General features: G+C 50.4%; 1 protein-coding gene across 1 annotated transcript; it reads right to left on the bottom strand.

The window, feature by feature from the left end:
- Positions 1-248: 248 nt before the first annotated feature.
- Positions 249-6,578, bottom strand: HOXC13 (homeobox C13). The gene is made up of 3 exons (XM_042782144.1): positions 5,849-6,578; positions 2,788-2,790; positions 249-505 (listed from the first exon to the last, which is right to left on the bottom strand). Exons 1-3 carry the CDS (start codon positions 6,576-6,578, stop codon positions 249-251), a joined length of 990 nt encoding a protein of 329 aa, XP_042638078.1.
- Positions 6,579-12,973: the final 6,395 nt, after the last annotated feature.

The following is a 12,973-nucleotide window of genomic DNA, read 5'->3' on the forward strand; positions in this document are numbered from 1 at the left end:
CCTGGACCCACCTCCAACACTGTTGAGGTCCTGCGGGTGCCGTCTGGATGGAGGCTGGGGGATGGGGATGGGGAGTAGTGGCCGCAGAATGTAGCCGGATCCTCTCCGCCTCCCAGGGCGTGGTTCCTCTTTATTGTTAATATTAAATATTCGTCTGCACCCGCGAAGCGTCCTTCGGTGGGTTCGGTGGGTTAGGTTATGGTACAAAGCAATGACATAAATAGTCGGGGCGGGCGACGGGTAGACGGTCAGGTCGAGTGGAGATGAGGCGCTTTCGATTTGCTGACCACTTTCTTCTCTTTGACCCGTCGATTCTGGAACCAGATGGTGACTTGGCGCTCGGAGAGGTTCGTGGTGGCCGAGATGCGCCGGCGCTTCTCTTTGGTGATGAACTTGCTGGCCGCGTACTCCTTCTCTAGCTCCTTCAGCTGCACCTTGGTGTAGGGCACACGTTTCTTGCGCCCACGCCGGTAGCTGCTCACCTCGGGCTGTAGGGGAACCACGTCTGGGAGGGAAAGAAAGGGCAGGTGGGAGGAAGTGAGGTGCGGCCAGCCAGAGGTTGGGGCTCTGGGGGCTGAGGAGGCGCAGGGTGTGGACAGGCATCCAAGGGGCCAGTGGATTGTGCTTCTTGGGAAGCCCTCCCTCCACAATCCTTTTTACAAGTGTATTTTTAGCAAGGACCACAAAACGTAGGGGATCAAAAAAAAATTCAGTAATTAAGATAAATAATATTTTAATGTGATGTTTAAAAAGTCAAAATGAATGCAAAAAAATCCATGATGAACAAAAATGTAAAACAAACATTGGATCAGTATTACCGATTTTTCCTCTTGCCTCAGGCTCCATTATGGCTCTGCACAGCATTAGGATCCTAGGGCCTTTGCAGGGGTTTCCTCCCCACCAATTCTACCCTGGCCAGCAGGGCTGCCAGGATTTCAGGAATTCAGAAAAATCCCTCCTCCCACATCACATCAGTTTCTACTCTGGCCCACTGTCAGGGGAGGGGGACAATGTAGACATTGTATATGTAGGGGAGGGCATGGTGGGCAGAGGGGCCGTTTCAGCAGCCACAGACCACCAAGTGGGTCACCATGACTTTGGGCACTGGCTCTGCATTAGGGATCCGAGGGCTGCACCAACAGATAAAGAGAAGAAAAGTGTTCCTGTGAATCCTGCTTGGGAGCCAATCACCCTAGGAACTGGGGCCCAGTGACCTCATTTGTTGTGAGCTACCTAACAACATCTAATGTAGGGGATCCCACCATGGCACTAAGACATAGGTAATCAAGTTCCTAAAGTAAGAGGTCCCTACCCTGGGGTCTATCCATCAGTGGAGGCAACAGGCCTGCCATTTTCATGCCTCCCTAAGAGCCCCTACAAACACCTACCCATCAAAACAGAGCAAATTTTACTCCAACCCTCTCCTCTCTCCCTTCCTTCAAGGCTAGAGTAACTGCCTACATCCCTTGCACTGACCCTATCTCTAAACCCTGAACACACTGCTATCCTAACCATTACCAGTACAATCTCGCCTTTCTTCAGACCCTCACAATTTCATAGAACTAAAAAAAAATATGTCACTTACATTCTTCCTTTCAGTCACCCTTACCCCCTATCAATCAATGGTCATCACAGCACTTTCGCTGGTAAGTGGGGAGCTAGGGAGATGAGTCTGAATAATTCACCCTTTAGTTTTTTTCCCCATGTAATTGTTAGACTTCTCCAAGAGGAAGTTAATAAGTAGGGCTGCATATTTTGGATTTTCCCTTCATTCTTACAACTTTTTGGAAGTGTAGACACAGCCCAAAGTGAAGACACAGCCCAAAGTGAAGACACAAAGCTCTTCCTGAAACTCCACCCTCATAAAATACCTTCTCTACACCCTTCCTCATTGGGCCTCCTCTCCCAGGGACCCAAGTCTATTCAGAATGTAAAGGGAAGTGGTTACAGTCAAATGAAGGGGAAAACAAAATGCTCAGGAAAAAAATGGGAGAGAGAGCATCCAATGGCCTGGTTTGACTGTCTTCATGGTGACAATTTCCCAGGAAAATTGCCATATTTGTCACTTCTCTCTGCACCTGTGTGAATAGGCCAAGTATTTTGTTTTTGTTTCAATCTGAAAAACAAAACAACTTCACTCTAAGCAGTACAGATTCTTTGGGGTTATAAGACAATTTAAAAAAAATCTCCCAGTTCTCAAATTTGTTTTAATTTGCAATTGTAGGTGTGATTCAGGAAACTAGTGCTTTGGGGACAAGAGTGAAACAAAGAGGGTAAGTGGTGATACTATGATTTTTTGTTTGTTTGTTTCTCAATCCTCAAAGCATTTCTTCAACTTTATTAAACCCATTTTACAAAGAAATCTGAGGCTCAAAGTTGGTAAAATAATTTGTAGCAGAATCAAATATCAAACCAAGATTTTCTGACTCTCAATATAATGATACAGTAAGTTTTAAAATGGAAACAGGACATCTGGTACAATCCAGTTTCAAAACAACTCCTTCTCCTTAAAGAGCAAAGTAGGGTAAAAGTGGATTTTGGTTCTTGAATTACTCTGATAATTGTCTCTATTTTTTTTACCCAGCTTTCCGGAAATTCTCATAATTACTTACCCAATTTTGGGTGCCCTACATACTAACTCCAATTTAAAATGAGGTTTAATTGACATATCCCAAAAATCACTTTAAAATATACAATTTATCTAAACTTGTTATTCCTCTCAAAAGAATGGCAAGGATTGATTTGGCTGTTTCTCATGGATCTGGCCAAACTGATAGCTGTTTTGACCTCCTGGGGAAACACAACTCCAGTCTCTCCTTCTCAGAGAAGACCCTTTTCATTGTCTGTTGCCTTGTTTGGAAAGGAAGTGGGATCTACAGATGTGAAAACATCTGGCAGCTGAGTTCTGGAGTTGTGTCTACACTGACTAAAGTGAGTGGGGACTTGGCTATTAATTTTATAATCAACCCTTCCCCGGTCTTCCTCTAGAGCACATACACAAACCACTCCTTGCTTAGAAACCTAATAGACACCTTTGAGGAATGGAATGAAAATCAGATCAATGCTTCCTCTTGGGCTAAGGGACCTCTATGTATAGAGCCCCACTACCTACCTGCTCTTGACTGTCCACTTCACAACCTGGCCCTGAGCTTGAAAAAGAACATTGTCCTGGTCTGCTTTGGTGAGAAATACTGGCTGCTCTTCTCAATCCAAAGTCAAAGGCTTGTTAGTGGGACTTTCACAAAGACCAAAAGAACCCACTGTTGCTCTCTTTCTCTTTATAACTCTCTCCCCACATCCCATCTCCTTCTCTCTTCCTTCCTCTCTCTCTTTCAAGCTCTGATTCTTTCTTAGAATTTATGCGTGTGTCTCTCTCTCTACACACGCGCGCATGTGCATGCACACATACACACACACAGGCACACACACACACGCACACACAGGGAGAAAAAAAAAACAACCCAACAACACAGAAATGAAGCAAGGGTCTGTGTGTATAATTGGGGCAGGGAAGAAGCCACAACACATCCTGGCCTTAATTATCTGGATCTTTCTAAACAATTGCCTCCATCTCCCACACCAGCCTAGACTGCCATAGATGAGGTTTCTCAGAGCCAGAGGCGCTGAAGAGAGACAGTAGTGTTTATGCCTAGTTGCTGCTGAACAAACCACAATTGCATAGACAGAGTTATCTACAAATCTCACTACTTCTAAAGGATCTCTGAGTGGGTAGAGAGATGGAGGGTGACTGAAGAGAATTTCTTTTTCATCTGCCTCTTGCGTGGTGGACTTCTGCACTCACTGAGAGACACCAGCTTGTTTCTGTTTCCACAAGGGGAGTGTGTGAGCACCTAGCGGCGAGACACGCTGGGTTTTATATCCATTTCCATGCCTTAATTTGCAAGTGTATGAAATCTCAATTGGATTGTATATTTTGTATTTCAAATATATTTTTCTCTAGTAGGCTGGGATCAAAAAGTGCTTTATTTTTAGAAGTTTTTGGGGGATTTTTTGAGATGTTTATTTTGTTCAAGGTATTTCTGAGCTACTCTTCAGTGCCTCACTCCCACTCCACTCCACATACATACATAGGAATGCCTGAGCAGTTCCCTCTCCCCTCCTTCTTCACACTAAACCTATTGCCCATTGCTCTAGGTGTGCCTGCCCCCACCCCAGTAGGCCTGCTGGGCACCTGCTCCCCTGCCCCTTGACATGGCACATCGATTCCCCCTGCTCCAGGAATTTCTTGTGGATCTCTCAATACCTTATTGTATACCTGCATGTGAATTGCCTGCCTTCTAGAAATGTGTTATTATGTGCACTTCATACTAAGTTATTAGAAATTATATTATGTAAAAATATCTTTGCATGCAGTGTAGGTGATGCATGACACTATGTATTACAATCTGACCCTCTTTAAATCTTCTGGCAACCAGAAACAGGACACCTAGTGTAAGCTCTGCCCTGATACTGAATTGCTTTATACTAGGTAATTTCATAATATGTACAAGAATGTTATTTACATTCTAACATCAGTCAGTGATTTTTTTTTTTTTTCTATCTACCTCTATTTCCAGTCCCGGATACAGAGGAATTTCAGGTCCACCCAAAGGAAGTCTTTGGATCTAAACTTTCTAATGAAAACATTCCTAGGCCAGTATGTGGAACTAGTGTGTATGTTGTTTGTGTGTATGTGTCTGGAAAGCATGAGGAGGGGAACATCTGTGGCTGCTCAGGGCCCCCCCTCAAGGATCCCTGTAGGCACCCGAAGGGAGGACCCAGTCAACCTTTTCCCACTGGGCTCTGCTTATAAGCTTCAAGAGTAGGCTCAAGTGTGCTGGCTTCCCTCAACCTCAAATCCTCATTTCTGATCACAATGCTGAACTGGAGGCTTCCAACACCGTTTCTGGAAAACCTCTGCCTGGCCTTTCCCCAGGAGAGAATGGGGGTTGCAGGATCCCCTCTTGTTCAAATACAGCATCGGCAGTAGAGGGATGAATCTCCCGTACAAAGCCAGACCCCCAGGCTGGGCCTTTGTCCCTCCCCCTACCTCTCATCCTCACACCCCTCTTTCTGTGTCAGGGTCATGGTCAACTGACTCTCTTTCTCATCCACATTTGGAGGAGCTGGCAGTGGGAACATCCACTAGTGTTGAGCTCAGTAAACCAGAAGGAAAATATTTCATATCCCAGGGAGGGATGCGAACTTCCTTCTCTCCACACCCTCTCTCTCTCTCTTTTGTTTTAAAGCTCCTCTGCTCCGTCAAAAATCAGGAAATTTGTGGCCGAAATTTTCAAATAAATCAAGAAAAAAGAACACACTACACTTGTGTAGACCCTGGCAAATTCAGATAGCTTAAAAAACCTGTCTAGTGTCTGCACACTCCCGAAAATTCATGCAAAGGCGTATTTGCGTTCTAATTTTTCGCTCACTTATTCCGGGCATAGAGGATTTGTCCTGAAGGTTGTGGATTGCAGGACACCCGAGCCCCCACCCCCACCCCCGCAATCTGGCCGGAAGCGGGCTTCTGGGGACCAACAGCCGCGCGTGAGGCTGGAGCCGGCAGGGGGAGGAGGCGGCGAGATCGAGAGCCGAGCCGGCGGCCCGGCGCTTGGGCGCCTGTGATTGCTTCACCCTCAGCCGGGCAGCTCCGGGAAACGTGTCGGAGCAGATTTCTTCCCGGCGCATTCCTCAGCGCAGCTCGCCCGGCCGGCTCCATCGGCAGCCCAGCCGAGCGGGCGGGCCGGGGCCAGACGGCGGGGGTGGCTGGGGCGCGGGGCCCCGGGGCAGGCAGAGCGGGGAGGGGTCGCCGGCGGCGGCGATGGCGGCGGTCGGGCCCCTTCCTTACCTGGGAAGGGAGACTTCCAGAGGTGGGCGGACTGAGACTGCTCCTTGGAGCAGTACACCTGACTGTCCCAGCCGTTGGAGAGAGCCCAGTGCTGGTAGCCTTCGACGGGGATGAGCGCGTCGTGACGCGGCTCCGGATGCCCGCTGATCCCGGGCACCACCGACACGTCCAGGTAGCCGGGCATCGCCTGGTAGGAGCTGGCGAAGCTGGGGTAGAAGGCGAACTCCTTGGCCCTGGAGGACAGGTCGTCACCGGGCAGGGCTCCCGACGGCTCCGGGTACTTGTCGCCCGGGTGGTAGGCGCAAGGCTTCTGCTGCAGGTTCACGTTGTGCGACAGGCGGCAGCCGTAGTAGCTGCCCCCAAATGGGTAGCCATAACCCAGGGTGGCGCTGGACGAAGTGGGGGGTGCCGGCGGCGGGGCGCACTGGCGCGCCGCCTCCGGTGCCGGGATGTCCGTGTAGACTGCACCCTGAGGGGCGCCCAGGGGAGCCGGCGGGCGGCCCAACACCGGGTGCGGAAGCAGGTCTCGGCAGTGGCTGGCCGGGCAGCTGCTGCCCAGCCCGTCCATGCTGGGGGCTTTGCTGGGGCTCGCTCCGCTGCAGCCGCCCCCCGCGCCGCCAGCGCCGCCGCCTCCCCCGCCGCCGCCGCTGCCACTCTCCGCCGCGCTGTCCTCATAGACGTACATAAGGCTCTCCGGCCAGCGCGGATGCAGGAGCAGCGAAGTCGTCATGACATGATCTGTTCGAGCTTTTTAAAAACTCCACTTGCCAGAGGCAGAGAGCTAGGGAGACACCTCGCTCCCTTTCCCCTCCCCCACACCTCCTCCCTTCCCTCCCCATCCCTCCCCTCCTCCCAGAGCTTCCACCTCCCTCCCCCCAGGTTCCCTTTACGCATGCGGAAACACTTCATTAAGAAATCCGCCAGCTCCAGCCCGCCTCCCCTCCCTACCCCTTCTGCGCCCACGTGACGCAACCCGTGCACGTGACGCTTATGCCTGGTCTCCTGGGGCTCCCGCCCCTGGAAGTGGGGCGGGGAGAAAGGGAAGAGGTCTCTGCTGATTGGCTTTCAGAAGGGGTAAAGAGGAGGGAGCTGGGAGATTTAAAGGGACAGGGCAACGCCCCCTGGCAGGCCCCTGGGAGGTAGGTGGAGGAGGGGGGTACTGAATTTGGCCGACGCAAAGGGGTCTGGGGAGGCGACGGCTGATTCCAGGCACCTCCCTGAGGCTTAGGATGTGTGTAGGGAAGACCGACCCCCACTCAAAAGCCACTCGCTGTGACTTCCAAAGTCTCTAGATTGGGGTTTGGGACTAAGGAGGGGGGAGAAACCTTTTTTTTTGTTGTTGTTAAATAAATGAAAAAACTGAAAATAAGCGGGAGCGCGCGGGCAGGGCGTGAGAAGTCCTGCCTGTGACCCTGGTGGAGTCGCCTTCAGCTCGCGTGCGGCTGCAGAGAACTTGAGGCTGCACAGCGAGCCTTTGATGCCGGGATTGGGTTCCTATTCCCCACCGTCAGCCACTTTCCCCAAAGCCCTAGTCGTCTGAGACTTCCTCAAGGTCTTCCTCAAGCGAGCGGGGGAGGATCGAGGGGATGCGATAGCCCCGAAACACACTCATCATCGGGCGGTGGGGGAAACGTGATGGAATATTCTCAGCGAGAGCCGGAGAAAGAATAAAAGGAGGGAAATGGAGGCATTTGAATAAGCTAATATATTAATGTACATTAGAAAAGAGAGTCTTGGAGTAACGTTTTTCAAAAGGAAAAAGGGGGAAATAGATTCGGTCTAGGAAAGCTAAAATGCCCTGGATAAGAACAAGAGCAAGCGCTCTCGGCTCAGCGTACGAAAGGAAAAGTGGAGAGTGAGGGAGAGTCGGCGCTGCCCTTCGGAGGGATCTTTCCCAGGCACAACTCTCGGGTGCCCCAGGCGGCCCGACTTCAGCCCGGTGGGGCCTTCTTCGCTCTCAGCGGCCTGGGCAGGGCGCTGGACCAGGAGGGTGAGAGCAGAAAGGTTGGACAGAGCCCCGACCAACTGCAGTCCCTAATTGGACAACCCCACCCCAGTTCCCACGGCTTTCTTGGGGTCATTCCCTTTTCGTGTGGAGTCCTTTTATGCTCTGAATATCCCTCCCTTTCAAAGCAATATTAGCACCAACTTACTGATTTTTCAAAAGCCTCTTTTCTTCCCTTCCACTCTCCCAAGTTGTTGGGTCTTTCAAGCCCAATTTGGCGTCTCAATGGAGTCACCATTTTCTGGGGTGCATCACGGAGAAATTGTGCCACGTTTCCTTTAAAGCACAGGGCCTCTCTGAAGGAAAAGAGATAGTATAAAGAGCAAAAAGAGGGGAGAGGGGCTGCAATGTCTCCACCTTTCCTGCCTCTGGGTGGGTTTTGAATGCTGGGGACTCTGGTGTTCAGACACACACGGTGGCCACACAGTAGCCCCTGGCCAGGACAAGCCAGACTCACTGGACCACTCCAACCAGAGAGCAAATGGACAGGTCTGCACTGAGTTCTGGCCTAAGAGATGCACCCCTGTAGGGCGAAGGTAGTATGCGAGGGTGGAGAATGCCCTGGCATCTGGGATTTAAGATGTCTGATATCTAGAAACGTAATTCATATCATCATGATCTTCGTCAGGAAGGGTCAGCTTCCAGTTCAGAAAAGAAACTGCAGAGCAAGCTCCAAGTTGGAGGAAAAATACAACAGAAGGAGATTGGAAACATCATCGGGTTAACTTGGGTGTGTGTTGAGGATGGTAATGGTGGCGCCAGGAAAAATGAGCCCAGAGGAAGGTGGGGTCTTGCCAGGATCCTGCTCTTCGCTAGAAGACTGGAAGTCCAAGGTCAAGGTAAAATGAGGAGAGCAAACAAGGCCTGACCGCGTCTAGACTGGGTAGTGTGACCTTGGCCTCCGGGTCTGCTGGCTGGGCTGGTGGGGGGTGGGAATGTATGCGAATTTCGAGCCCCGGGTCCTAGAGGTGGTATGGAGGCCTGGGCCTTCTCTCCTGTGAGGAGCCGGGCCCACGTGGAGAAACGGGGGGCAACACGGACCTTGCTCCTTGCTCGGTGGTGCCTCCAGCAGGAACAAAGGGTCTAAAATGTCCATCTCATTCCTGGGACTCCCTCCTGGGTTCAGGAACGCTCCAACCCTAGACCAGGCGCGGTCCCCCACGGCCAGGATCAAAGACACATCCCCCAGCCTTTGGGGATGGGGGCAGAGTGCCGGGAAGGAGCTGGGTGCAGGGCGGCCCAGCAATAAATAAAATTAATAGTATGTTCTTTTCCAGGTTTATGTAAGGACATTAACTATTCCTATTGCAGTGAGATATAGATTTAATTAACCCGGCAACTTTACAATTCCATTTATTAGGGGCACTATGCGGCCAAAATTTAGCGGAGAGAAGAAAGAGAGGAAACGAAAGGCCCCTTCGTCAAGAAGATCCTGGCCCCCGAAGAGACTCGCAGGAGTGGAAGGAAGGAGGGGAAAGTTCCCGGCAAAGGGTTCTGAAAACAGCTGGGGAAGTACTCGCGTGTTCGGAAGCAATCCCCTCTCTTTCCTTAGGTTCCGTGAGACCCTTCGCGGCTGCAACCGCCGGCTCCAAGGCTTGGACACACCCGAGCCGAGAGGGAGGCGCCGAGGGAAGAGTCTATAGGCAGGCGGGCACTAGAGCCTCGTCGGTTAATTAACTTTAAGCCTGGGGTCGCTTTTGCCCCCTCCCCCGAAAAAAAATGTGGATCTCGCTGAGACACAAATAAAACCAAATTAAACACTCCAGGAGTGTGTGCACCACTGGAAACAGTAATTACATCTCCGAGGCGATCCTGCCCTAGAAAGCCCAGCGCTAAAACCTTGGGCTGCGGCGCTCACCCCCCACCACGCGGCCACACCTCGTTCCGCGGGCTTGGGGATGGGCGATGTGGATCGACTATGGATGAAGTTTAGAGAAAATCGAGGGAAATGAGAAGGACTATGGCACCCTGGTCTCTAGTTGAGCTGCTGACATAGGGGGGAAGATGGAGAATTTAATTATACCAAAGGAGAATGGAAAATGGTCCCTTAAACCTGTCTGGAAGTCCCGGCTCTGCTCTGGGCTCCATTTTCAAGAGCGAGTTGGCTGGCTGCTGGCCGGGGCCACTGTGTTCTCCGCTTCCTCTTGGCTAAATTCAACTCTTGAAATTCTTCCTTTCAAAGCTCTAACATATAAAGGAGATATTCAATGTGCCTTCTCATTGGAAGTGTGTATATGTGCCTGTGGGTTTGTGGACATATGCAGGCTGTACATACAGTCCCAGCACCATCCCTTAAGAACACAAGCTCCAATGTTCGCGGGGAAGACACCAGGCTCACTGCCGGCTTCAATATGCAAATAAAGATCGCTACTCCTCTGTTTATCTCTTTGCATACACACTTAATGGTTATTTACATGCTCATCCTGGCCTTCACTTACAAAGATATCCTCCAGGAAAATACCTGGAAAAGAGACAGATGTCTCTGTTTTTCTGTGGTTGAAAGGTAGAATTCCCAATGTATTAAAGAAAAAAGTCAGAAGTGTGAGTTAGCAGCATTTGCAGTAAGAGGGTGCAAGCTTGATGCCCACACTTGAGGGCTGGGTGTAGCTTGAATGCCAGGCCTGGGAGAAGGATGGGAGGAATGAGGTTGGTATGTCCCTAACTCAAGTCCTGGATCTCCTTTTGTGGAGATTAATTACCAGTTGATTTCTCCCTCTGCCCTCTCCCTTTCCTCCTTTTCCTCTATATACCCTAGGGGAAAAAAAAAAAAAAAAAAAAATCTTGTTCCCTAAAAACTTCTGCCCCCCCCCCCTTTTTTTTTTTTTTTTTTTTAAACAGGGAGAAATTCCAGTTTTTTAAAAAGGAAGGGGTGGGTTGAGGCTACAGGAGAACAAAGAACCTCACCACCATGGGGTCTGGATTCTGGCCCAGACTTGGGGCCTTGGAGGGTGGGCAGGGTTGGGGAGCCCTTTTCTGTGCAGGATGTAAGAGGAGATTTGTGTAGGACAGAGGCCACAGGGCCTGAGGTAGCCAGAAAAGAGATACTTGGAATTGAGAGGCCTCTTACAGGAAGAAGTTGGGGGTTCAGGGAAGCTTTATGAAGGGACACTCTTGAGAGTGTATCTGTCTGAGGACACCCTTCCACACACTCAGGGAAAATTCCTAGTGGGCTACAAAAAGCACTATTAGTGGGAAAGGAGAGAAAAGTGGCTCCCTGGCCCTGCCCAGTCCCCTCCAGGCCTCTTGCCCTCCACTTCTCCTGGCTCAGCAAGGTCGGGAGGTCTAAGGAGCGTGCAGACGCGGATGCCACCTCCCAGGCTCCTCCATCCTTCTGGAACCTGCTCTACTTTGATCTCTCCACCCCCACATCCCAGTTTCAGAGGAGGGCCACCCTGGCCTCTCCTCCCAGCCTGGGAACTCACCTCCTGGACAGCCGCTGCCTTCCTGGCGTCCTCCACCATTATTATTCTCCCTCCCTCAGTCACCAGCTTGAGGGAAGATCAGGACAAGGGTGGCTGAAGGTATCACTTTGCTCCATGTTTCAGAGTTTTCTACTGTCAAACCCAAACTTGCCTTCCTCCAGGCCTTACTCACTTCCCCCTTTTAGACATCAGGAAATCCACTCCCATCTGCTGCTTAGTTGGGAACTGCATCACCAGCCCAGGGTTTGGGGGCTTCCCCAAACTTTTTCTTTCTGGCTCCACAGGGATCCATAAAGGAGTCCTGGTTTAGGCTGTTATCACCAATCTTCTCCTGCCCCCCCCCCCACCAGTTGTCCCAAGTCACAGACTCTGCCTGGGCTTGGTTAGGGAGGTCAGGCAGTCCCTTTCATGAGGAACTCTCTAGAAGCTTCCTCCAGGCCTCCAGAGTCCTCAAGTCCTGGGCTCTTTCCTCCACAGCTTCCACACCCTCCTACCCCAGAGGAGCTCATCATGCGACACAGAGAGCCCCTTCCCCAACCCTCCTTATCCCCTCCTTCCTCAGCCTCATCCCTTTTCTAATCCTCACCTCTCCCACCCCCTTTTCTTTTTCTGCGGCATCTCAGCCAGTCATTTGAGCACCCCCCAGCCCCCACAGACAAAAGAAGTTCAGGGAATAAATGCAGAGTTAAGAAATTAACAAAGTATCTCCTCCCCCTCCTCTCTACCCCATAGCCCCTACCTCCACCCCACATTCTGCTTCAGGAGAGTGCTGTCAGCTCCCCCTGGCTTCCCCAAAAACACCTCCCCCTTTGAGGAAGCCCTTTAGAAGCAGACAAATAAAATCTGTCCTGGTTTTAGAGCCTGTCTGAGGGGGAAGTCCAAGTTCATTTTCAAGTTAGACAAGGGAGCTGAGGGGGGTTGGGGAAGAGGTGGAGGAGTGTTTGCTGGGGGCTGGATTTGGCTTCCTTGCAGAGATCTAACAAAGGCCCCTTTTGGTCAGAAAGCCAACAAACCGAATGCCTGGAAAAGGTATTTATCACTTTCGATCATTTCCTCCATCTTTTAAAGTTTAGGTTTGGGGCTCCTAGAAGGGAGGCAGACCAGCTACAAAAAAAAAAAAAAATCTTTCCAGTTATTTTAAAAGATTATGGAAAATAACATTTCCCCCCCCAAGGACAGGGAAGGATTGTGGACTCCAATATAGCATACTTCTGGTCACAGTGGACTGTTTAACCTATTTCAAAGAATAAATTTAAAAGGCATGGCTGAAGAGCTAAGCATTCCATCTCTTAATATGTGAGGGGAAGGGTAGAGGAACCCCTTAATGCCACTGTGATGCTGAGAACTGGAATTTGGTGGTGGTGTGAGAGGCAGGTGGTGGAGGGACTATATATATTTCATCATGGAGGAAGAGGGGAAATTAACACCCTAAATGGATCACAGCCATCCTCTCCATAACCACACACCCTCAGCATTCACAACCTAAAACACATTGTAATCATTCTAATTTGAAAATCACTGAGCAGAACACAAGAAATTAAAGGACCTTCAGAAGCTGTCTCTCCAAAAGAAAGAATAATCTTCTCATTTCCAAGAAAGAGTGAAGAAAAGTGACAAGGCTCAAGTAAAGGTGGAAAAGAAACCCCTCTTTGCGAAAATGGTCAACCCTACTTGGGATTTATGATGCAGGAAAGCAGG

Source organism: Orycteropus afer, unplaced genomic scaffold (assembly GCF_000298275.1).
Source record: "Orycteropus afer afer isolate SDZICR_OR568_19922 unplaced genomic scaffold, OryAfe1.0 scaffold00247, whole genome shotgun sequence".
Classification (NCBI taxonomy): domain Eukaryota; kingdom Metazoa; phylum Chordata; class Mammalia; order Tubulidentata; family Orycteropodidae; genus Orycteropus; species Orycteropus afer.